The sequence below is a fragment of the Mesoplodon mirus genome, assembly GCF_964341445.2.
Source record: "Mesoplodon mirus genome assembly, chromosome: 2".
NCBI lineage: Eukaryota > Metazoa > Chordata > Mammalia > Artiodactyla > Ziphiidae > Mesoplodon > Mesoplodon mirus.
Genome location: NC_138977.1, coordinates 179,384,922 through 179,411,744, shown reverse-complemented (window position 1 = coordinate 179,411,744; position 26,823 = coordinate 179,384,922). Strand labels below are relative to the sequence as shown.

The 26,823-nt window shown below is 40.4% G+C and overlaps 2 protein-coding genes across 7 annotated transcripts in view; one reads left to right on the top strand and one right to left on the bottom strand.

Moving 5' to 3' along the window:
• Positions 1-2,191, bottom strand: part of SHLD2 (shieldin complex subunit 2) — a 95,472-nt gene extending 93,281 nt beyond the window's left edge. For 3 of the 5 annotated variants that reach the window (XM_082601119.1, XM_082601121.1, XM_082601123.1), the window contains exon 1: positions 1,026-1,090. The gene's annotated coding sequence lies outside the window, so the exon portion shown is untranslated. Of the gene's footprint in view, positions 1-1,025; positions 1,091-2,138 lie in introns of those variants that run through there. The other 2 variants (XM_082601120.1, XM_082601122.1) reach the window with 1 other exon arrangement.
• Positions 2,192-2,248: 57 nt separating this feature from the next.
• Positions 2,249-26,823, top strand: part of GLUD1 (glutamate dehydrogenase 1) — a 57,530-nt gene continuing 32,955 nt past the window's right edge. For both annotated transcript variants that reach the window (XM_082641405.1, XM_082641404.1), the window contains exons 1-5: positions 2,249-2,955; positions 18,838-18,918; positions 19,466-19,521; positions 20,695-20,758; positions 26,019-26,113. In XM_082641405.1, coding sequence (XP_082497531.1) covers positions 2,502-2,955; positions 18,838-18,918; positions 19,466-19,521; positions 20,695-20,758; positions 26,019-26,113 — 750 coding nt within the window. In that variant the 5' untranslated portion in view covers positions 2,249-2,501. The remainder of the gene's footprint in view (positions 2,956-18,837; positions 18,919-19,465; positions 19,522-20,694; positions 20,759-26,018; positions 26,114-26,823) is intronic.

The following is a 26,823-nucleotide window of genomic DNA, read 5'->3' as shown; positions in this document are numbered from 1 at the left end:
AAAACTCATAAACCTTAAAGGCAGAAAACCAGTTGTCTTTGTTGAATGCTATCAAATGACCAAAATTCCCTTCAAGTTAAATTCTAGCCTCCTTTTGTTTTTAAATTTTTATTTTATTTATTTTTTATACAGCAGGTTCTTATTAGTTGTCTATTTCATACATATTAGTGTATACATGTCAACCCCAATCTAGCCTCTTTTTGAATGGAAATTTATAATCAATAAAATTTAATTTGAAAAATATCTGTATATTTTATAAAGCAGTCATCAGTGTAAAGTTGAAACCCACTAGACTTTACATCACAGTAAATAATTTTAAACTAAATGCAACAAACACTTAAAATACTTCTTGGAATAACAGAAATAGCATAACTTGGAGTCAGATACACGGTTTGAATCTTAGCGTGCTATTTACCTTCTAGGTGATCATCAATTTGCTTGGTCTCTGTGAGCCTCAGTTCACCCTCCAGATAAATCAGGAATTATAATACCTACTTCAGAATGAAAAGAAACATTCCAACTACTTACTAAATGGGAAGGTGGGGGTCAGGACAGTGTTTGGATGATTCCACTCTTTTTAAAAAATCTATCTATACAGTTTGATTTTTTTTTACAACTTGTAAATAATTTAAAAACGTAATGATTTTAAAAACTAAAAAATCTACTTTAGGGGTTCTTTTAGAGATATTTCGTAAAACATCTACACATAGGAGACTCTCCATTAAAATTTCCTCACTCCTTCCATAGCCTTTCTACCTTCTTGAATTCAGGTGAACAAAACTGGGAAGAAGCAAAGTTAAACATTTATTTTTCTGAAGGCTACAGTTATCAAGAAAGAGATAAACAAGGGCAATAAAACTAAGCTTTTAAACCACTTTCCTCAAAACATACCTAAGAATTTAATCTGAAGGGGAAAAATTTCCACATTTACTGATTCTAATCACTTTATTTTGATACTTTGTATTTGCTTGTTGTTGTTTTTGCAATATAAAATTATGCTATCAAGTGAAAAGGAAATTTAGTACCTTAATAATTTGACCAACAAGACAAATTCAGGATTCAGTCCAGAGAATAGTTATCACTGAAAAACACAATACAAATATACATCATTTATGTAGCAATTAAGATAATACTAAAAAAAAAAGATAAAAATAAGATAAGCTCCGCCTTTTTTGCTTTGACAGCACACTGAATAGATGAATGTAATTTAGTTGATCTAGGTTATCACCTAATACTGTACAGAATACTGTGAGAATTAAAACATTCTCTTCCATATGCTAATAGATGAATAAAGTGAATGTCAGGAAGCAAAATCGTTTTGCAGGTCAAAAAAGTGCCATTTTAAAATCACAAAAGTACACTGGGACCGCTAAAGCTGGTTATGCGGCCTTTGATAGCTTGTCTTAAAAACTGAGTCATTAGACTTTTACAAGCATCTAATGTATAACTTTAGCATTTCTCATCAAGTATGTGTAAGTACATAATTAAACCCTCATGTCCTTTAACGTTTACAAATCCTATTCTGGACCATTAATACATATACTACTGAGAAACAATATCCGGGAGTATTATTGCATTTCTATAGTGTCCTTGTTTTTAGACTATTTCAAGAACGTATCTCTGAAATGGGGAAGCACACTCAGTAAATATTAGAAAGATACAACGATTTACATAACTATTTCATCTCAACCTCATTGAGTGGTTGAATGGAACAAAAGTAAAAACTTAAAGTGGTGAAAGCCAATAGGTAAGGGATTCCCCAGCTCCCAGGCTTTCTCCCTTCCACTTCCTGCAAGCCACTTCAAAACTCCAACTCCGATGACAAGAGTTCTTCGAAGTCCCAGCGGATAAAGCCAAGCTCTTAGCCCGGCCTCCAAACGCTGCTTCTCCGGGCCGCCCCAAGACAGGCGCAGGGGTGGCAGGATGGCTGCCCCGCGCCCGAGGGCGCGCGGGCGGAAAGGAGGGACACCCATGACTCATTCGCCCTCGGCCCACCGCCAGACCGCACCACCTTCACCCGCGCGCGGTCCCGGGACCGGACTCTCAGCGCCCCCCAGAGGCGGGTGGGCCCCTTCCCCAGGGAGACCCCCTCCCCCGGCAAAATACCCCCCAGGACGAAGCCCGGGCCGCGCACAAACCTGAGACACCTGCTCTCCGCAGATCCCGGAAGCTTGCGGGATTCCCTCGCCCCGCCCCTCGCCCTGCGAGCATGCGCACCAGGACGGCCCGCGCCTGCGCGCCCCCGAGAGCTCCCGCCGGCGCACGCCGCCGCCCCGGCTCCCTGGGCGGCGCGCGCCCCCTGCCCTGCAAGTCACAGGCGACGTTGGCCCACTGCACCCTAAGTCCGTCCTCCCGTTAGGCGGCGAGCGCCGGAGGGGAGGGGACAGCCAGGAAGGCAGGAAGCTGCAGCTTAAAAGGGCAGCCCGCGCCGGGCCCTTCCTCCCTCTGTCCGTCCCCGGGCCTGTGAGAGCGCCTGCCTCCGCGGCCTCCGTCCTGCCGACATGTACCGGTGCCTGGGTGAAGCGCTGCTGCTGTCCCGCGTCGGGCCCGCAGCCCTAGGCTCGGCGGCGGCCGACTCGGCCGCGCTGCTGGGCCGGGCCCGCGGGCAGCCCGCCGCAGCCGCCGCCGCCCCGCAGCCGGGGCTCGCGCCGCCCGGCCGGCGACAGTACAGCGAGGCGGCGGCCGACCGCGAAGACGACCCCAACTTCTTCAAGATGGTGGAGGGCTTCTTCGACCGCGGCGCCAGCATCGTGGAGGACAAGCTGGTGGAGGACCTCAAGACCCGGGAGAGCGAGGAGCAGAAGCGGAACCGGGTGCGTGGCATCCTGCGGATCATCAAGCCCTGCAACCATGTGCTGAGCCTGTCCTTCCCCATCCGGCGCGACGACGGCTCCTGGGAGGTCATCGAGGGCTACCGGGCCCAGCACAGCCAGCACCGCACGCCCTGCAAGGGAGGTGAGCCCCTCGCGCCCTGTCCCGCGGCCCTGCCCCGCCCTGCCCTGCCCCGCCCGGCCTCCTGCCTCCTGCCTCCTGCCTCCGGGTCACGGCTCGACTCAGCCCCGGCAGGCACTGTCCCCCTTCCACGCTCCCCGCTCCCTCCCAGCCCCGGCCTGGGATGTGTCAGGCTCTGGTGGATAGTGAATTTTCCGCCCTGTCCCCACCACGTAGTTGGTCCATCCCCCGCGAGCCGTCATCCCCGGCTTATGCTTGTTGATGCTGTATGCAGAAGACACTGCATCGCTCTTTTGATCCTAGCGACTGTGACGAACAGGGTGGGTCTTGACGGAAATCACTTGTAGAAAAGGAAATGACTGGCCCATCAGATTGTGCCTCTACAAGATTTTGTGGGCTTCTATGACTCAAGCGAACGCAAACCACGAAATAATTGTTTTCGGATTTTTTCACTTTGTACAACAGTGACAGATGATACAGGAACATACAAAATGAATTGCCTTTTAGGTTTGAAATCCAGAGTTTTACTAACCAAATGAATTTATTAATTATACTTTGATCTTTTATTAAATTACTTTCCTACTCTGGCAGTTTCAGTTTTGCACACACAGAAAAGGTAATACATGAGCAGTGTAACATCTGACAAACACCAGGCATCCTGACAGTAAATCTAAAGGGTGTAGACTGCAGGACGGCCCGCCAGCCAATGGAATGGAATAGCCCTGGGGGTGTGTACTGATCCAGGCTAGCACCAGATTTGAGCTTGAGGAAAAGATAAAGTGCTTGAAGAAAGGGGATGAGTCGGTTAAAATTTGATAGTCACCAAGTTATCCTGTAGTTTAAATTTTTGAATGTCTGTAGATTTGGCTTCTTCTGCAGTCAGATTGCCTTCTTTGAGCAAATAAAGGCTCCCCCCCCACACTTATCCCCCCTTAAAATCGCACAGTGCATCTTTAATAGTGCTTAAAAGTAACGTGGCAAAACCATTTTTTTCTATTAAAAAATTATGTAGAATAAAGGCCCGAGGAGGTAGAGTCTAGCTGGAGGTTGCTTGGCTAATAAGCACAGAGGATGTTGGACTAGACCCTTTGTCTCAGTGAATCTGGTCCAGTGTTCTTTTATACCAGCTGACTTTTAAGGATGATTTTTGGAAATCTCTCTAGCAGAAAAATTTGAGCTCTGCTGGCATTCTTAGCCCAGGAACAAAGGTTGCTTCAAACTGCAAAGGTAAATGATTTACCGCTACTACTTGCTAAATTTGCATCGACCCCACCCACTTCTAGGACTTAACCTTTAGAGCTTAATTATCCTCTAGCTCTCAGTTTCCTCTTCTAAAACCAACTTTTGAACCGCTTTGACCTCTGGTTTCCCTTTCCAGCTCCAATACCACATAAAACATATACACTGTCCATCTACAGCGCCTTCTACAGCGCCTTCTTCCTATCCACTCCCTTATTCTCTAAACCAAGAATACAAGTTCAAGCTCCCAAGAAAAGCAAAGATGCTGGAAGAAGAGGCAAAGTTAGCAAATATTAAACTGCAGTGTCTCTTTAGAATGGACATCAAGTTTATATACTATCTTGTTGGCAGTATTTTCCAGTTGCTTAAAAGGTATGCAGCGAAACCAGTCAATTTGTTTTCCTGCAGGATCTGACTTCGTTTCCTTGAAGTTCTTTATATTTTTCTGTTCTTTCTATGCCAGGCCCTCTCCTATCATGAGTCACAACTCCACAGACTCACTAAAGCAACTAAAGTTCGCCCTGATTTGTTAGTCCTCTTCCTGTTGCCACAGCAGTTTTATACCAAAATGATAATAAACCCAGCAACAAATTGCATCAGCTCCAGAAAGCACTGCTACTGTAACACTCGTTCCTACTAGGACGTAAGATACAATTCTCTGTTCTATTTACCCCACTTACAAGGAGGCTTGCTAGTGAAAGCACTACTAAATCCCAGCATATTAACAGAGAAGCGGAAGTGCAACTAATAAATAGTAGCAAGCATTGCAAGATAATGTGAAAGAAAATCAGCCTCTATGAAGTGATAAATTTATTATCTTAAGAAATTTGGAAGACTTTATGGGGAGAAAAGGATGGGGGAGGATCAGATAGCTATGCAGGCTCTTCAACATATTTTGGGAGTGCTTAAGATAATGAACAGTATACTAAATAGATGATCAGCAAAATTGGGGTACTGTAGACACCCATGCTTTGCGTTCATGACACTCTGGGATTTTCCTACCCGTTTATCGCCCCCATCTTGTTGCAGAGAATATATATTCCAAGAGGGACTTATTTTCGGTGGGTTTTTTTCCCTCTAATTAAACAGTACAAGAAAGTTGTTAACCTCCTTGGTCTCACTCCAGTTTTAGAAATATAGCATATATTAGGTGACTGTGATTTTTTTAAATGCTTTGGATAAGCCATGCGAACTTACCCTCCTAAGCACACTTTGCTCTCCCCATCCTAACTCAACTGCCTTCTTGACCAACTTCTTTGAGTTGGGGGGGACCCTTGTCTGCTCCTCATCATCCTTTTCCCAACCCTCAGCTTTCTAATCTTTCATCAGTAGCAACCGTTCACCTGAGTTTTCCAACATAAAATTCTCAAGGTTGTAGCAAAGCAACAATCTAATTTATAATATGGGTAAGGGAAACAGGTGGTTTTAAGACCTGAGGGTGGCTGATGTGTACTTTATACTGAGTAAATATTTAATAAGTAAATATTTAATAATACATACTGTTTTTGTGCTTCTTTTCCCACATAACCATATTTAAATGAACGCAGTAGATTTGTATCTGTTAAGGATTTGCAAAAGAGTGTGCTTCATGCTCTGAAAGGAAGTTTTAAGGGAGGCCTTAAAAATATTTTCAGCAAAGATGAACCTTGTGGGAATTTGCTTTAAGAAGACTTTCAAAGGTTCTTATGTGTTTGAAAACATTATCAGTGATTATTCCTGTTAACTTTTTCAGAATAAATTCTCTGTATTTTATTGGCCCTGGTTCGACCTGAGATTAATATACCTTTTTAGAAGGAAATTTATTATTTAACTCATTGGGGGAGAAGTAGAGAGATTGATGATAGCAATTCATTGATGTAGGAGTCAATTTACTTTCTATTCCCTCCTGTCCTCCCATCCTCCACCCCGCTCAGGTCTTCAGATTAAAAGTGTTGAGTCCAAATTTCCTGTGACTGATTTTTCCTCTTAGAACTTTCTAAAATTATCATTTAAATAAAGTTGATGGAATCCTGATGCACTGACCTAAATCTTTCATTTAACTGCAAATATCAGCACCCCCCCCCCCAAAAAAGTGTACCTTATGTTAACCCATTGACTTGTTTTTAAGAGCCAAAATGCAAAAAAAGAAACAGTAGGAGATAGGTGGTCTTTGTTCTTGTCTTTGGGCGGCAGGATACAGGGGTTGGGGGCAGGGCAGCCAGCTAAGGGTTGGAGTCAGTACAGTATTGAAGTCCCCCTCGGCCTTTGGGATCTAAGTTTGTGGTAAATGGTAGTGCTTCTTGAGAAAACACTAGAAAGTACTGATACTGTGGTTTTTGGTTTTTTTAACATCTTTATTGGAGTATAATTGCTTTACAATGGTGTGTTAGTTTCTGCTTTATAACAAAGTGAATCAGTTATACGTATACATATGTTCCCATATCTCTTCCCTCTTGCGTCTCCCTCCCTCCCACCCCTCTAGGTGGTCACAAAGCACCGAGCTGATCTCCCTGTGCTATGTGGCTGCTTCCCACTAGCTATCTATTTTACGTTTGGTAGTGTATATATGTCCATGCCACTCTCTCACTTTGTCACAGCTTACCCTTCCCCCTCCCCATATCCTCAAGTCCATTCTCTAGTAGGTCTCTGATACTCTTTTTAAATGAGACATCCTCTGCTTTCACTGGAAAAAAAAAAATGTTTCTTACTTATTTCTCCTATGCTGAACTGACAACCATCAAAACAGGTAACTTTGAATAAATTCACACTACCTAATATTTTTAGAATGTGAGTATGTGTCTACATCTGCTGCCACAAGGTAAATGTAGTCTTTGTATATAAATTTAACTCAACCTGGAAGTTCAGTTAGAACACAGGTAGTTTATGTTTTCTATCCTCTAGCCCTTAGCCTCGAGTTATTGTTGTTTTTAATACTTTTTTAGTTAAATCTGAATTGCGTTGCTGTTATAAAGGTATTCTTATTTCATGGGAGCCAAATGCCCTCCCCGAAAATACTAGGGAATGAAGAGCTATGATAATGGTTGAGACCTGTAAGCCAGGTTGTTCTTCAGTCTCCCTGTCACTTTGTGTGAATCCCTTTAGCTAGTTTGCTTTGGCAGTAAAAACCCCATATGCAGGAAGACAAACCCTTACTGCTCACTTAATATGCAAAGGACACTTTTCAGGAATTGGGGCATCAAAAATTGGAGGACAAACACCAATAGTACGTATCAAACTCCAGATAAACTGACAATGTTTAAATTTCTAAGAAATGACTTAGATTTTATAACTTATACAGTGGGAAGAAACTAGCTTTAGATTATTGGTGATAATTTAGATTGCTTAGGAAAATTGTTTCTTATCCAATTATGTTAAAGATACTGAGGGCTTTGCCAACAACCAATAATAATTAGGTTGTTATAATGTAAATAATAAAGGAAAAAACCTTTAATATCACTTTAATGAAGCACATTGATTCATAAATGGCCCATAATTGCTCTACCCAACAAACCCCTGTTAAAATACATACGTATGACTCAAATGTTCTAATAATAGTGAAAGTTGTAAAATGAAGCAGCCCTACTCCCAATCCTTTCCTACAAGATAACCGTGAACAGTCTTAAGTCCACAGCTATTATCTAAAACTGACCTAGCTATTCAGATGAATCAGTGTTTTCCTCTTTCCAGAGGCAGAAATTATTGCAGATTGAAGTACTCACTATCAAGACTGAAGTGTTAATGTATGAAATACTACTGATAAAGGCAGGACAGGTTTTATGAAGGGCAAGAAGACAATCTGGGAGAGGGCTGCTCAAGACATTTTTAGTTACTTTTCAAAAGGCAGCTGTACCTGGGAGAGTCTGCCTTCACAAAGGTCAACTGGCAAAACAAGGGATAGCAATAATAGCATTTATTGAGCTCTTACGTGTACACCAGGCATTTTGCTAAGAGCTTTTCGTGCATCACTGCTTTGATTCCTCAGAACAACCTCATGAATGCACTGTTGACCCAGATTTTCGGATGCAGATACTAAGGCTGAAGAGTGAGGTCTCCCTTAGCAGGGTTACACAGCAGTAAGTAGTAGGGTTGGGTTCAGGCTCCAGCCATCTGTTTCCAGCACCCACCTTCTTAGTCATTGTCTGGATTTATTCATGTAAAAAGTTACAAATTGTATCATGGGATAAGCACTGATTGAGAGTCATGTCATGCCGTCAACACAATGATTCCTACTACTTTGGATCGTTTGAAATTTGTTAATAGCTATTAGAAGACCTAACTTCTTTTTTTTTTTTTTTTTTTTTTTTGTGGTACGCGGGCCTCTCACTGTTGTGGCCTCTCCCGTTGCGGAGCACAGGCTCCGGACACGCAGGCTCAGCGGCCATGGCTCACGGGCCCAGCCACTCCACGGCATGTGGGATCTTCCCAGACTGGGACACGAACCCGTGTCCCCTGCATCGGCAGGCGGACTCTCAACCACTGCGCCACCAGGGAAGCCCTAAGACCTAACTTCTTGCTAGAAAATAAATGCGTTCACAGGTGATGTCTTTACCAGTCCCTTTTGTTGTGATTACTTCGGCAATGAAGGAACATTTTAAAGAGTTTTCCGTTGAAAGAGGTTTCAAGAGCTTTGGTGTTTAAACAGTTTATGTCGGCCAGAAAAACTCATTTCTCCACCAGAGTGTTATTTCATGTATCTTTATGGGTCTTCAGTGCAATAATTTTTTTAGCACTTCACAATATGTTTATTCTTTAGAGTTAGTCAAAACTTATTACTACTCAGGTCACTAACTTTTTTTTTTTTTTTGCGGTATGTGGGCCTGTCACTGCTGTGGCCTCTCCCCTTGTGGAGCACAGGCTCCAGATGCGCAGGCTCAGCGGCCATGGCTCACAGGCGCAGCCGCTCCGCAGCATGTGGGATCTTCCCGGACCAGGGCACGAACCCGTGTCCCCTGCATTGGCAGGCGGACTCTCAACCACTGCGCCACCAGGGAAGCCCAGGTCACTAATTTTTTTTTTTTTTTTTGCGGTACACGGGCCTCTCACTGTTGTGGTCTCTCCCCTTGCGGAGCACAGGCTCCGGACGCGCAGGCTCAGCCGCCATGGCTCACGGGCCTAGCCGCTCCGCGGCATGTGGAATCTTCCCAGACCGGGGCACGAACCCGTGTCCCCTGCATTGGCAGGCGGACTCTCAACCACTGCACCACCAGGGAAGCCCAGGTCACTAATTTTTAAATGGCTTTCTTCTGGGTGTCTCTTCCTAAAAACTAAGAAAAGCCTTTGTTTATCATGAATTGCTATTCTCTTGATTGTTCTTGGAGAAAGTCTGTCTGACCTTCTAATTTTTCTAAATTTCTGCTTGGCTAGAGGAAAATGTGAAAGATGACACAAATGAAAATTACAAAGGTTGATTTTCCCTTCCTGGAACCAGTCAATAAGTGACATAGTTGGAAGCACACTGGGTAATATGTTACTGCAACAGGAGTTCAAGGAAGATGCCCGGGAAAGACCATCTTGATTTGGAAGTAGGGAAGGCTGGTTAGGAGTTGGACTGGGGAAAGGTCATTTCAGATAGAGATGTCGTAGAGGGGGTGGCATCAGCTCAGGCAGGAGGTGGGACTGTGTGTTGGGGTCATGAGGACAGAATATGTTTGTAAATAGTGAAAAGTAAGGTTTTATGGAATAATAAATATTTATGTGGTCTCTGCCCGCAGTTCCTAATACAGAGCTCCTAAAATCCTTGTAATTTCCTTAGTGATAGGGGTTCTGGGAGTATCCATTGTTCTAATATTTGGCCTTTGACTCCAGTTGCTGACAAGGAGCCCCTGAAACCCTTGTAATTTCCTGAGTTATGGGGGGTGGTAGGAGCATCCTATACAGAGTTCCTAAATCCCTTGGAATTTCCTGGGTGATAAGAGCACCTTTTGTTCTAATGAGGCAACTCTTGATGGGCTCCTGATTAGCTTCAGGATTCCCCTACAGGTAGAATATATGGAATAGGGAGTCAAAGATTTAACTCTCATCTGAGTCACTGGTAGAAAAACTGGTATCAGGGAAAGAAGTGTTACTAGGAAAGAGGATTGAATTTTGAAAATAAAGGGAATCTGGTGTAAAATGATCCTTAGGAAAAATGGAGATGCAGGCGAATGTTTTTCTCAATCTTACCCTTGCAAAAAAACAGTGTGGTGCCGGTCCCTACCTCGTCTCCCATATCCCTATAATTCTTCTCGTCCTCTCTTAAGATCCCTCTCAGATATCACCTAGACTTGTAAATAATAGATATGAAACTAGATATCTGAAATTTTGAGCCTTTACCTCTTTGAACCTTTTTATAACAAATTGTTGTCTTTTACTAAGTGTTATCCACTTTATATTCACCAATTTTACTAACATCATTTCCAGGACCTGTTCGGTATGAAGATATGACTAAGCTTAGTGTTATTATCAGAATAAGGAATCTATAAAACAAAAATTAACAGGATCCCCCTTTTAATTCATATTCTTTCCTCCATCCATCGGGCAGTAAGTTAAATACTTAAACACAAAACAGCTCTATGTTCTATAGATATGTATGTACATAAATACAGGGAAATGACTTGGAAGGTTATATATACATTTAAGTTGCCAAGAATAGTCACCCCTAAGGACTGGGGTCATAAGTGGTAATCAGGAGACATCAGCTTTTTCTGTATTTGAATTTTGAAAACGTGCGTATGTGTTACATAATTTTGAAATTTTAATGGAAAGAAGAAATATATTTTTCACTTCGTTTTTCCAACAGCAGCTAAACATTTGCTTCCCAGAAAGCTTAGTTTTTTGTCTTTTCAAAATGCTTAAAATAAATATTTTGATAATGGGTTAAGACTGTAAAGTGTTTTTTCCCTGCCTTCTTGCACGGAACAGTACATGGATACTGTCAAGCAATCCTTAGTTCCTGTACTAAATGCTCCTTCCTGGAGCTGAAGGAATTTTTGTGAGACTTCTAGTATTTTACATGGTCATTACTTGCTGGTGGGTAGGTACTGGTTCCTCACTGCTCCTTTCCCTCCTCTCCTCATTTTTAATTGTTATGCTCTTCTGTTGAGAGTTAGGGAATATTAAGTGAGAAAATAGGTCCTAATGAGTAAATGGCAAGTGTATTAGTGCATGAATTTTAAGAGTTCTAAGTCCTCTTTGCCTTTCTGGGGTTCTGTACTTGTGGTAGAGCTCTTGGTTATTGAGTAAATAGCTTCTGAAAAGAGACAATACAGTTGGAATTTGAATTTCTGGTCAGTAAATCAAACCCTGTTAAAAGATCCAGGTTCAAGTAACTTTTAAAAGCCTATTTGAATTTTCATGAATGTGTTTAGTTAATGATTCATCATAAAAAACAATGGTGACTTAGTCGCTAGGAGCTTTTTTGTATGTTTTTGGGTTTGAGTCAGCTAGCAAAAGGGAGAAAAATTCAAGCTACTCAGTTGTGTTTTTCACTGCATCTTTTTCAAAGTAATCAGCTGGTGTGTTTTCTTTATCACCATAGCAACTTAGTCAGTTTTTGCTTTTGATTTTTTTTTTTCCTCCTAGAAAAACTTACTGTACACCAATCTTAGGCTCTTGAGGGTAGTAAGGAAAATATTTGGGAATTAAGTTAAAAGGCTGAGAAATGTTTTGTGCTGTGTATAGTTTGCAGAGGTCTGCATTTCATTAATGTTCTTTTGAAACATCTGATTACCAGTTAGCTCAAAATAACTATATGTTAAGTTAATTCATCTGGAGAATCAAAGGTATGATTTCAAAGTTGTATCACCAGCCTTTCCTCCAATTTTACCAAGTTTGATAAATAATAAACATTGTCATGGGTAGTGTTTCTTTAGTTTCCTCTGGTGAGCTGAAAGCACAGATTACTCTTTCAGCCGTGGCCCTTGAGTTTAGTTAGACCCCGTTTCTTTCTTTTCTTTTTTAATTTTATTTTATATTGGAGTATAGCTGATTTACAATGTTGTGTTAGTTTCAGGTGTACAGCAAAGTGATTCAGTTATACGTATACATATTTCTATTCTTTTTCAGATTCTTTCCCAGATAGGTTATTACAGAGTATTGAGTAGTGTGTAAACGTTAATCCCAACCTCCTAATTTATTCCTCCCCACGAGGCCCCATTTATAATGACATCAGACCTGTGGTCCCCGTCTGTATAACCACCCAGTTCCCTTTCTAGTGTACCCAGCCGTGGACTCGTGCTTTCCATTGGAAGCATCTACCTCCATGATTACATCTGCCGTTCAAAGATCCTGTTGATCTCTTCCCAAACAGTAGCAATGCTAGAGTCAGCGTAGGCTCTAAGACTTTAGGACACCAAAAAACTATACTATTCTCTTCTCCGTTTTTGAAATAAAAGTTGCTCCTTCTAGTTTCTATCCCTGTGCCCCATCCAATCCCTGTTGGTCTTGCTTACCTTTAGCCTTCTGTGTCACAGAAAAGAGGGAAAGAAAGGCTTGGTTTTATAAAACGTGAGAATGTTCATACTGCAAATAAGGTCCTTCTTGCTTCATTTTGGTTTAAAATGTTTTAAGGTTTTTTGGTTTTCTTTTATGCATGTGGGTATTTGGCTTTACTGAACGACTTTGTCTTCATATTTACTCTTCTTGATATACAGTAGGCATTCCGAAATGCTAGGTGTTCCCCTTCTTTCAGGACTTCAAAGTATATGTCACATCGTTTTGTCCTCCGTGTACAGCAATCGTGCTAAGACCTCCTCATCCGCTGAATTGACAAATTTATTGGAGAATAGTGTCTTTTTTGCAGTCACATCCTTAGCATTCATTAGAATGTGGTAAAGAATTTCCAGGTGGCAGTGTATTTTGAGTAACTGTCTTTGGTTTCCAATGCCAGAGGAAGAAGAGTACCTAGCCTTTCCTTGGGTGTGGGCAATTCCCGTATTACTGGAGTCTGTACTAGTATATCTGCCAAATGCTGCACGTACAAACAGTCAAGTATCACTAATTAGAAAGTTAAAAATGAAAGCATATGTCTTCTTTAGCCCAGGCATCCCCTGCATTCATTTCTAGGTCTCTCACCCTTATCAGTTCCAGGGCTTATTCCCCTGACTCCACTACTTTCCTTACAGTGGTCCCTTGCCTCAGTTCACTAGAAGTCTTCATTGGTTCCTAACCTGCAGAAAATGCCTGTGGAGTGAGGTGATTTATGTAACTACTACTCTTCAGTGTCTTGCAGTTGAGCTCTCTAAATGGGTGTGGCTAGGAAAGAAAATTTCACTTTACAGACAGGAATTCCTGGGTGCCATCCAGTGGAAACATGTTTTTTGTTACATGCAGTTTCTGACTCATATCATTCCAGGACTTCTGAAATAAAATAGACTTTGTTTACACTGTTTTGTAGAAGGAGGGGCCTGGTTTCTAATGAGCATTTAAGTCTAGAACATTAGGATTGCTGTCTGATTTATGAATGTTAGTGTTTCAAGCTGTTTTTCGTTTCCCACTGAATGCATTAGTTATAAGCACTGGGTAAGGGAAAGTAACTTTTCCCCCGCTTAAGAAAGCAAGGAAAATTAATGTAACTTAGTGACTATTTCCATAGACTCTAAAAGCACAATGAAAAAAGTGCTTCAACTGTAATAGGAAAAATGCTGATTCTTAATAGAGCACTATTTTACCACCTCCATGAATTTGTCTTGAGAAGTAATAAAATCAAAGTATTGAGCTGTTTGTTTAAAATCCTATCCATTTAAACTTTTTGAAAACTACATTTCTTTGTTATTTGCCACTACTTTGCAATATTTATAATAGCAGTGAAAATAGTTGAGATTGAAGTATTGACCACATGCAGACACTGTGCCAGCTGCCTCAAACACATTATCCCAAGCAATTCTGGCATGAAGCCTAAGAGCATTGTTTGCACCTCCCCAGGTGAGCAAGTGCAGATGCCCACAGCAGTTGCTACTGGGGTGAATTCACCTAGTTAGGAAATGCTGGGCACTGCACCCAACCCAGCTCCCTGGCCTAGCATAGTTTCCACTAAATAATATGCCTAAGTAATGCCTATTCACTAAGTGACCATTTGTATAAACACATTTTAGTATTTAAACAATTTTTTAACTTAACCAAGGAGATAAAAGACCTATACTCTGAAAACTTAAAGATATTATTGAAGGAAATTGAAGATACAAAGAAATGGAAAAATATCCTGTGTTCACAGATAGGAAGAATTCATAATATTAAAATGTCTGTACTACTTAAAGCAATCAACAGGTTTTATGCAATCCCTATCAAAATCTCGTAACAGGACTTCCCTGGTGGCACAGTGGTTAAGAATCCACCTGCCAATGCAGGGGACATGGGTTTGAGCCCTGGTCCAGGAAGATTCAACATGCTGCAGAGCAACTAAGCCCGTGCACCACAACTACTGAGCCTGCGCTCTAGAGCCCACAAGCCACAACTGCTGAGCCCACGTGCCACAACTAACGAAGCCTGCGCACCTAGAGCCAGTGCTCCACAACAAGAGAAGCCGCCGCAATGAGAAGCCCGCACACTGCAATGAAGAGTAGCCCCCACTCGATGCAACTAGAGAAAAGCCCATGCGCAGCAATAAAGACGCAATGCAGCCAAAAATTTTTTTTAAAAAATCTCATAACAATTTTTCACAGAACTAGAACAAATAATCCTAAAATTTATATGGAACCACAAAATCCTAAATAGCCAAAACAGTCTTGAGAAAAAAGAACAAAGCTGGAGGTATCATGCTCCCTGACTTCCGACTATACTACAAAGCTACAGTAATTAAAACAGTATAGTACTTACACAAAAACAGACACATTGATCAATGGAACTGAACGGAGAGCCATAAGTAAACCCACACACTTATGGTCAATTAATCTACAACAAAGGAGGCAAGAATATACAATTGAGAAAAGATAGTCTTTTCAATAAGTGGTGCTGGGAAAACTGGGCAGCTACATGTAAAAGAATGAAATGAGAACATTTTCTCATGCTGTACAAAATAAACTCAATGGATTATACAAAAATAAACTCAATGGATTAAAGACCTAAAGGTGAGACCAGAAACCATAAAACTTTTAGAAGAAAACATAGGCAGAACACTCTTTGACATAAATCATAGCAATATTTTTTTGGATCCCTCTCCTAAGGCAAAGGAAACAAGCAAAAATAAACAAATGGGACCTAATTAAACTGTAAAGTGTTTGCATAGCAAAGGAAACCATGGACAAAATGAAAAGGCAACCTACCGAGTGGGAGAAAATATTTGCAAATGGTATGACTGATAAGGGGTTAAATATCCAAAATATATAAACACCTCATACAACTCAATACCAGAAAAGCAACCTGATTAAAAAATGGACAGAAGACTACAAATAACAAATGTCGGTGAGGATGTAGAGAAAAGGGAACGCTAGTAGAGTTGGTGGGAGTGTATAAAATTGGTGCAGCCAGTTTATGGAAAACTGTGGCGGTTCCTTGAAAGAAGTAAAGGTAGAACTACCATAGGATCCAGCAGTTCCATTCCTGGGTATATATCTGAAGAAAATGAAAATACTAATTCAAAAAGATACATGCACCTCAGTGTTTAGAGCAGCATTACTTGCAATAGCCAAGATGTGGAGGCACTCTTAAGTGTCCATCCAACAAATGAGCAGATAAAGATGTATATATATATAATTTTTATGTATTATATATATGTTACATATATAAATATATATATTATAAAAATGAACGCTACTTAGCCCTAAAAAAGAATGAAATTTTGCTGTTTGCAACCACATGAATGGACCTGAAAGGTATCTTGCTTAGTAAAATAAATAAGAGAAAGACAAATACTGTATGTTATCACTCATGTGGAATCTAAAAAATAAATAGGGACTTCCCTGGTGGCACTTCCCTGGTGGCACAGTTGGGACCCTGCCTGCCAATGCGGGGGACACGGGTTCGATAGATTAATTAATTTTTAAAAAGTAAAATAAAAATTTTTAATAAATAAATGGATGAATTTCACAAAACAAAACATATTCATAGATACAGAGAACAGTAGTGGTTACCAGGAGGGAGGGGCAAGATAGGGGTAGGGGATTAAGAGGTACAAACTACTGTGTATAAAATAAGCTACAAGGATATATTGTACAGCACAGGGAATATAGCCAACATTTTATAATAACTTCTTGTTTTTTGGCTGCATTGGGTCTTTGTTGCTGCGCACGGGCTTTCTCTAGTTGCGGCGAGCAGAGGCTACCCATTGTTGCGGTGCTCGGGCTTCTCACTGCGGTGGCTTCTCTTGTTGCGGAGCACGGGCTCTAGGTGTGCAGGCTTCAGTAGTTGTGGAACACGGGCTCAGTAGTTGTAGCCCTCGGGCTCTAGAGTGCAGGCTTAGTAGTTGTGACACACAGGCTTAGTATTTGTGGCGCACAGGCTTAGTTGCTCCGTGGCATGTGTGATGTTCCCGGACCAGGGCTCAAACCCGTGTCCCCTGCATTGGCAGGAGGATTCTTAACCACTGCACCACCAGGGAAGTCCCTGTAATAACTTTAAATGGAGCATAATCTATAAAAGTAGTGAATTACTATGTTGTATACATGAATACTTTAATTTAAAATTTTTTTAATTAAGCAGTTTTTGTTGAAACCAGTGTTTGGTCTTAATATTACTTACAAATTTTGCATTTTTTTTTCTGGAATAGTTTTTAGGACCTGGTACTTTTGCTTTTTAGTGCTTTTTATTCCTTCCATAATATGCACAGGCACTGACTTACATGTATGTCAAAATTTTAACATGGATTCTGTCTTTCTACCTTAAGTTTTAAGAGTCAAGAAATAGTCATATTTATTCCACATGTATTTGAGTGCCTAATACACGCAAATTTTCTGTGTTAGGCACCAAGAATTAGTAGACAAAAGAAAGTCTGTCTTCATGGTGCTAATTTGCTGGGGTGGGGGTGGGTGGGGGTGGAAGCTGGAGAGTAAACAAACGTAAAGTCAATTTAAAGTAAATAGGGGCTGGAGAGTGGGGGTGAGGAAGAAGTGCTATTTTAAATTATTTTAAAAGGGGTGGTCAGGGAGGGCCTCTCAGAATGAAGAAAGTTTTTAATAAAGACCTGAACAAAATGAGGAAGCAAGCTTGTAGCAACAGGAATCTGCTATATGCAAAAAAAAAAAAAAAAAAAAAAAAAAACAAACTCTGTCATTTCTCATTCTAAAATTTTAATAACAATTTATTCCACAAATAATCTGAGAACCCATTATATGCAAGATACAGTTTTCTAAGAGTTTGCTTTTCTAAATATATTCATTTTATTTTTCTGATAGGACAAAGAAATATGTCCAGTTTCAGAATTTGCTCTTTATGATCATATACCAACAGATGAATTCTCTTGAAACGTGTTGTTTATGTTTAGATAGGTGTTTTCTGAAACATCCAAGAAGCCAGCTTTTTCAAATGACTAAGGGAGTTTTCTCAAACTGCTGGTCCATGAGAATACTGTGTATTTCTATCTGAAAAACTTTTATTCCCAGAATCCTTTAAGAGGTGTCCCTGGGCCCCCATACTTGGACTCAGTGTCAGGGAGCCCCAAGCAGTGTGCAAACATCAGCCTCACTCAGGCCTTCTTCCTTGGGGTTGAGAAGCAGTGCACTAAAAGGATGAGAGGTGGCTTAACCCTGCAAAACTTGTAAGGGTTATTGACTAAGACCCCCAAAACCAAAGTAGTGGGCATAGCCGCTTTCTGTGTCCCCTCTACCAAACATCTAGTTTGGTAGAGGATTGGGGGCATTAAGACTCCGAGCTGCCTGTCTGCTTGGCTACCTCCCATCCTTATAGAAGAGTGAAGGGAATTGCTCATTTCCAGGAAGGAGAGATGACTTTGTCAAACTTCTCACTTCTTGGTTGAAAGAGGCTGGCAGTGGGTGAAGGGAGTTACAAGTAAGGATCTCTTTGGTTATACCCCATTGAAGCCAAAACCTCTATTTAGACATCTGATATTCAAGTTGAAACTGTCAAGCCTGTTAACTATCCATTTGCCTATAGCAAAATTCTTGAACTCTGTGCTACCAAGTCACCTAAAGCAAAAAGTAAAAGAAAGAAAAGCCTCCATGGAGTTACTGCCTCCCTGAAAGTATAAAAAACATTCATTTGAAGGTAATTTGTGTCTGTGAAATCATATTTACTGTTATTTCCCACTGGGTTATAAGTCCCTGAAGGACAGGGCTATCTTATCTCGAAATCCCCAGAAACCCTACTTGATGCTACTCATACCAGAAAGCAAACAGTGAACTTCACCAATCTTATTCTCTTAAATATGAAAATACTTGAATCAAATTCAGTGCTCATTCTGTCGCTCTTTCTGGGTATCTAATTAGCAGCTTTTTTCCTACTGACTTTTTTTTTTTTTTTTTTTTTCTGGCCAAGCCACGCAGCATGTGGGATCTTAGTTCCCCAACCAGGGATCGAACCCGAGCCCCCCTGCAGCGGAAGCATGGAATCTTAACCACTGGACCACCAGGGAAGTCCCCCTATCGACTCTTTAGTCATAAGCTACTTTAGGTGTTCTTGAAAATAACCATAAAAAGTGTGGACATTTTCAATTTCTAGAATTTTTTTTTCAACATGCCAGAAGGATGTTCTAAATATATCCCCTTCTTTCTCACCCCCCTCTTTTTTTTAAACCGCCAGGTATCCGTTACAGCACTGATGTGAGTGTAGATGAAGTAAAAGCTCTGGCTTCTCTGATGACATATAAGTGTGCAGTGGTTGGTAAGTGGTCTCCTTTGCTGCTACCTAATAAGAACTCTTTGGGGAAATATGTTTGCATACAGGTTACTTTTAAGATGTTAGAGAAATATACCTCATCAGAAGTGGGGGGTTTTTTGTTTTTGTTTTAGGTTGCACAGTTTGACTTATATCATTTTTCAATTAGTCTTAATTAAGATTTAGTCTTTTTTTTTTAATGGGGACTTTATAGGAACTAATTGAATTTTCCTTAAGCGTAGATCTTCGTTTAAATCCCTTTCTATACTCTTTAAATAAGACCAAATCATAGTAAAAGGAAAATAAATATGCCATTACATTTTAGAAACAGTAAAGCACACTGATTAAATATGCATTGTAATTTGCCTAGTCTATTTTCTGTTCACTAGAATTTTAAGGTACAACATTTTAGAAGAGATTGTGGGTTTATTTATTGAATTTTCTGAAACTAAAGCCAAAAGTTTCACACTTTTATAATATTACACAGTTTTTTCTGCCTTTTTAATTCTTTTAGCCTTTATATGGAATAATAACTTTCGGCCTTCTCTTTCAGATGTGCCATTTGGGGGTGCCAAAGCTGGTGTTAAGATCAATCCCAAGAACTATACCGTAAGTATCAAAGTGACATTAGTGCACATGGTGCATTTACAAAGAACTTGAAATTACTGGACTTCTGTGTATCCCCTATACCAGTGAGATTAATGGTTCCTATTGCTTTTATAAATTTCTTTCTTTATTTTTGGCTGTGTTGGGTCTTTGCTGCTGCGCGTGGGCTTTCTCTAGGTGTGGTGAGCAGGGGCTACTCTTCGTTGTGGTGCACGGGCTTCTCATTGCGGCGGCTTCTCTTGTTGCAGAGCACAGGCTCTAGGTGCACGGTCTTCGGTAGTTGTGGCTCGTGGGCTCTAGAGCTCAGGCTCAGTAGTTGTGGCGCACGGTCTTAGTTGCTCCACGGCATGTGGGATATTCGCAGACCAGGGCTCAAACCCGTGTCCCCTGCATTGGCAGGCGGATTCTTAACCACTGCACCACCAGGGAAGTCATCCTACTGCTTTTAAAAGGAATGGAAAAACAAGCAGATAATTAACTCATTGAGTGTTTTGCCATATGAAAGGTCACCTACTTACATCAATGTCCTTTTTCATTTTCTTATTTGGTTAAAAGGTAATTAATATAATTAGTATACCTTCATATTCTTAAGCATTTATATTCATGCGTGTTATATACGACTATAATATAAATGTATTCTGTATATAAATAAATATATACTATATATAACTGCTCAGATTTTTATGTTGGGGTCCCAAGGTTCTAGTGACATATCTTAACTAGTTTGGTAAAAATTTTATTATTTATCCTATCAATTCCAAGTTAATTTAAGCTGCTAATTAACCTCTGTATTAAGTTAAATAAATTATGTGAATAAATATCTGTATATGGACAATATATATGATTTTATTTTTTAAATTTGCAATTTAAATGAAAATACACCATAAGGATTGCTCATAAGATCCTATATTAATACAAGGAGAACAGGTTTGAGCCTTAGCACTACTATCTTTTCCTTCTGTAACCTAATTTCTGGTCTCAGAAATTTAAAATTTAATTTTCGTTTAAAATGGAAATAGCTACTTTATGAATTGTTCTGAAGATTACACAAGAAGATATATGAAAATATCCTATAAGTAGAAAATAGGATGCAACTATTAGTTATCTCCACAAGTGGTTTTTCTATCAAAAATTATTTTTTCATTATTGTTTGTGTTTCACCTTTTTCCTTTATAGGATAATGAATTGGAAAAGATCACAAGGAGGTTCACCATGGAGCTGGCAAAGAAGGGCTTTATTGGTATGTATTGCCATGTAGATTTACACGGAGTGGGAACATCTAAAAAGTAACTCTTAATTTAAACTCCTGCTTTTGTCTATACATGCATAGAGAGACTTGTCCTCTTACTTTGAGAAATTGGGTTCTTTGTTAAACATGGTGAACTTACCTGGGCCTGTTCATGACACCTCTCTAATAGAAAAGTTCAGGTTCTCAGTGTACAGTGTGGATACCAGGAGAGGTCACTTCCACCTCTTCTTGTACAGACATAATAAAGGTTTTTGATCCATGTAACAGCATTGAACAACAAGCACAATCACAATTGTGACATCCAAAAAGATTTTAGGAACTAACTAATGCCTGCATTATAAACAGTTTTTAATATGCAAAAAGCAGTTTTGCAATAGTAATCCTGTTGTGAAAGCAGTGAGAAAACTGATGCTGTTTGGAATTGGAGGCTTAAGCAGGCCTTTCCCTTCAAAGCAGTGGGCACAGGCTGGGAGGTGTGGAGGCTCATGCCGATTGATTACTCACTGTGATATCACTGGCTGATTTTAAGGATTCCTGGGGCTCCTAATGTTTGTTACTCGGACTAAATTTCTGAGGGTACTGATCTTCATTTTCTTGATTTTCTATCGTACTGTTATCTATGTCATATGTTATTTTGTGTATGAGATGTGAATATTCTTTTCTGTAATATATAGTTACTATTTAATCTTTAAATTTCAAGCAAATTGTCTATTTATTTTCTTGTCCTAGAAAGATTCTGATTTGTTTTAAAAAAATAAAATCATTTAATAGAATTTTGCCCCTTTAACCATAGTTAAAACTAAGAAGACTGACTAAAATAGGAAAGAAAATCTACTTCTTCCGTTTCCCTGTCCCTCTTGCTTTCCTTCCCCAGTATTCTTCTCACTGTTGACAAGTTCCTATGAACTTAATATATCCTTATTTTGAAATCTGCCCCTTTTAAGTAACACTAGAACTTTACTAGATTTGTCCTGTCTTTTATAATTTAAAAGGCATTTGGATTCTTGGCATGCATCCTCCCTGGCACTGCTGTGAGCTTTACTTACACAGTCATTGTACAGGGGTAGCACTAGTTAATGAGATAACTACCTCCTTCACAGAAATATCTACTAATTCTGATAGCCTTCATAATTTTTTATATCATAACTTAGCTTAAACTCTTAGCTTAAATCTCAAACGTATTTAATAGTCTTGAGTGGTTTCAGACTTTATTCAGTTGTATTTATTGTCATATATAGAGGATATCCAGCTTAATTTTCTCTATATTAACAAGAACCCTGTAATTGCAAAGGTTAAAAAGTGATTCATTGAAACACTGAAAGCTTAAATATTAGCAATTTGACTTTTTTGCTTATGTGCAAAAGCCACCATGCAGCTAAACTGACACCTGGGCCCAGAAAGCTTTGTAGCGTAAGAGGGATGCAGCTGGCATTCTTTCCCTCTCTAGGGCACAGAACTACTCCTGAGCAAACCTTTGGAACTGATGTCATTTCGGTTATTTTCTGACTTCCCTTTCCACAGAGTTTCAGATTATGAGTTAGACCTGAATCTGGGTCCTGGTTCTGTCACTTCGTGTGAGTTTAAGGTCAGCTTTTCAATTTCTGCAAAAAGAGTCAGCTCTGGTTTTGATAGGGGTTGCTTTGAATCTGTAGACCTATTTGTAGAGTGTTGCCATCTTAACCTTTTTTTTTTAAATTTTGTTTTATTTTTTATACAGTAGGCTCTTATTAGTTATCTATTTTATACATATTAGTGTATATTTTATACATTAGTGTATACATGTCAATCCCAGTCTCCCAGTTCATCCCACCCCCACCCCCCACTTTCCCCCCCAACAATGCCACTTTTCATCCAAGGGAGAACATTCATACCTTATTCTATTTTCCACTTTAAACTAGTCCATGAACACTGAATGTCTTTCCATTTGCTTTTGTTTTTAAACATACATTTTATTTTATTTATTTATTTGGGTTTTTTTTTAAATTAATTAATTTATTTATATATTTTTGGCTGCATCGGGTCTTCATTGCTGCGCGCGGGCTTTCTCTAGTTGCGGCGAGCAGGGGCTACTCTTCGTTTCGGTACGCGGGCTTCAGTAGTTGTGGCTTATGTGTACAGATCTCACACTACTTTTGTTAAGTTGATTCATAAGTATTTTATTCATTCTGATACTGTTCTAAGAGGTATTAGTCTGCCGTATTCTTTTCTTCTTTTTTTCTTCTTGTGGTACGCGGGCCTCTCACTGTTGAGGCCTCTCCCATTGCGGAGCACGCAGGCTCAGCGGCCATGGCTCACGGGCCCAGCCGCTCCGCGGCATGTGGGATCTTCCTGTACTGGGGCACGAACCCCTGTCCCCCTGCATCGGCAGGCGGACTGTCAACCACTGCGCCACCAGGGAAGCCCTGCTGTATTCTTTTCTTAAGAAGTCTTTGATACCAGGATAATACTAGCCTCATAGAATGAGTTGAGAAGTGGTCCTTCCTCTTTTTCTCTCTTCTTTTTTAGTTTGTGCAAGGGTGTTAATTCTGTTATGTGAGTTTTGATACCACCTTTGTACACTGTGAAGTTCCCTTTTCATCCACTATATCTCTATGCAGCAAAATTACCCTTTTAGCTTTACCCCCTACATTCATGTTCTGTGAAAGCAGTTGCTTTTTTCAGCCAATTTTTTATCTTATTTATACTGTTGCAGGATTGAGTGATGGCATTTTAACTTTCCTAAGGGTAGTTACCTGTTTTTAACAGGATGGACATTCACACCTGTAGGTATTTGAGAATTTACCTGTAATCCAGGAATTGCTTATAATCTGTACATCCCTATACATTGATTTTGTAGGGAGTAGGAAACTCACAAGCCTAGTAATATTTTGTGATTTTGCTTTGGGTAGGGGGAGCTATCTGACTTCAGCATATCTAGACTAATAATTGTTTTTGAAAAACAATTTATCATTATACGTTTTTGATTTACAAACTACATACCTCAAACTTGCCCTTCTCCAAATAGAATTGTTATTTGAGGCAACAAGCTTATTTAACACTTGGTATTGCTGAAAACAAGCATTAATACTTTCGTAGATACCTCTAAAGAGATGTGGGAGCCATTTGTCATTTATACCTTAGGAGAAAAGCAATATGATTAAATATACTTGTATTACCCTCCAGTTGAGGTATGTCACTGTAAAGGAATGGGAATTGTGGCCAATGGAACAGTGGAGCCCTTTTGTTAGAGGATGAGGCTAGGATCTGGCATTAACTGTTCCAAGCAGGAAAGTTGTATGGGGTGAGGGTGGATTGGGGGAAGTTAGACTTCTTGATATTTGTAAGATGCCTAAGGAGAAGAGTACCAGGACATAGGAGAGTTACAGGTTGGGTACGGAAGGGGGAGCAAGAGTGTAAAAAACAAAACTGACCATTTCAAAGTTGTCTTACACCAATCCTGTATCATTACATCACAACTTGTATAAAGAAGTACATATGGGGCTTCCCTGGTGGCGCAGTGGTTGGGAGTCTGCCTGCCAATGCAGGGAATGCGGGTTCGCGCCCTGGTCTGGGAAAATCCCACATGCCGCGGAGCGGCTGGGCCCGTGAGCCACAATTACTGAGCCTGCGCGTCTGGAGCCTGTGCTCTGCAACAAGAGAGGCTGTGATAGTGAGAGGCCCGCGCACCGCGATGAAGAGTGGCCCCTGCTTGCCACAACTAGAGAAAGCCCTCGCACAGAAACGAAGACCTAATACAGCCATAAATAAATTAATTAAAAAAAAAAAAAAAAAGTACATATATAGGGCCTGGGCCCCTAAAATGTAGAATATTAGAATGGACCTTATTCTGTTTTTGGTTTTTTTTGCGGTACGCGGGCCTCTCACTGTTGTGGCCTCTCCCGTTGTGGAGCACAGGCTCCGGACGCGCAGGCTCAGCGGCCATGGCTCACGGGCCCAGCCGCTCCACGGCATGTGGGATCTTCCCAGACCGGGGCAGGAACCCGTGTCCCCTGCATCGGCAGGCCGACTCTCAACCACTGCACCACCAGGGAAGCCCTTATTCTGTTGATTAAAAGTACTAATTATAGGAAGAACTCAAGTATACCTCTTAGAAAGAACTTAATTTGGGAGACAATAGTTTAATCATTTAAAAGTTGTGTTTTTCTTTTTATAAAGATAACGAGTTTGTATTTTACAATTAAAACAATATAGAAAGTTATAAACAATGCTGAAGTCTAAACATAGTGAAAAAGTTTGTGCATATCTTTCTAAACCTCTGCATACATATATACACATGGAAATATGTATAGTTATTATACATCGGTATATATAAAGAGAATTTTATATGAATGGGAACTTATACATGCTATATGAAACCTGCTTTTTTTGCCACATGTATGTTTTGGTGATGATCCCAAGTCATTTACATGGATGTACATCATTCTTTGTAATGACTGCATAGTATTTCTTTGTATAGATGACCCATTAAATAATTAGGTTGTTTTGTATTGTACTCTTACTGTTTTGATGGGCATATTTCTACGTATTCCTGCCTTTACAGATTCGAGTGGGCACCATTTAATACGTTTCCATCTGGGATCTCGACATCAGCATTACTGTTGTCATTGGCACTTGTTGCTGCCTGGGGGCTAGCTTCTTGTTATCCTCAAACTTTTTATTTGCTGATCTGAGGAACTGAAAGTCAAGTCCTAAAACTTTCTGTACAGAGTAAGCTTTGAATAATAGGTCAAAGCAGCATTATGTCACAGGTAAAAGTATTATGGGGCTTAACATAATACTTGAGCAGTGTGTCTTTTCCCTTTTTCTACTTGGTGAGGAGGGCTTACACCCCCAGTAAGCAAGTATGTCACTGTGCTGTCTCATACACATACACTTTCTAACCATAACAACCCTCCTTATGGTACTGTTATCTCTAAGTACAGTTTAAGGAACTGAGGTCAAGAGAGGCTAAACTGGTTTGCCTATGCTTGCAACATTCAGAAATCTGTTGAGCGGCTTATCAGTTGTGCATAGCTAATTTCACACAGCAAGTGAACACCAGTGGGAGACGTTATCATGTAACACTGTGTATCTGTAAATTTTGTAATGAAACATTTAGTAAGTATTTCTATGACTTGAATTAGTAACCTAGGTGAAATCTAAAGTTTTCTAGCCATGGTAGCTTTGTTATTATAGAGAATTGCAAGGATCTATGTGTTTGAGATGCATTTATCTTAAACATTGGTGCGATGCCCTTTCCCTGTGCCCCCAGGTCCTGGCGTGGATGTGCCTGCCCCAGACATGAGCACGGGCGAGCGGGAGATGTCCTGGATTGCTGATACCTATGCTAGCACCATAGGGCACTATGTGAGTACCCACCAAAAGCTCTGAGGGCTTCATGTGCTACCACCAGAAATAACAGGTCAAATGGCGATATGTATAAGGGGAGAATTCGCTGGGCTGTTCTCCTCTCCTTTAATCATATCGTGATTTTATATATTACTTCTGTCTACCTTATATCATAAATGCAGTGAACTTGGATTGAGCTTTTACTCATATGCAACCCTATCCTGACCGCTGGGATGGGCCCTCAAAGATCACCTCCCAGGGCAGGATACATTACAAGACAGTAAAAGGGAAATCAGAAAGCATTTGATTCGGGCTTTTCCCTCAAAGGAACTAAGACACATGAAGCAGATAAGGTATGTAGATAGTGTAATAGCAGGGTGGAGAGTTTCTAAAAGCAGGCTTCCTGGAAGAGGTATTTGGTCAGGGCTGGACATTGAAAATGGATAGAATTTAAACGTGGAGATTTGGCGGATAGGAGGGGAGACTGTAGAGCTCAGATTGTCTGAAGATAAGGCACATTTAGAAAGGTAGTGAGAGAACGATGAAGTAAGTGAAAGAGTAGAAAAATACTCAAGTCCCAGTGTTTTTATCTTACTTGCTAGTCAGTGGGGAGCCTTTGATGCTGACCCTTCCTTAGGGAAGAGGGGCCGGCAGCAGTGTTAGGCTGGAGCAAAGAGATGGCCTCCACAGCGTCAGTGTCTGTCTTCACAGCCGGGAGCGGTAGGGCT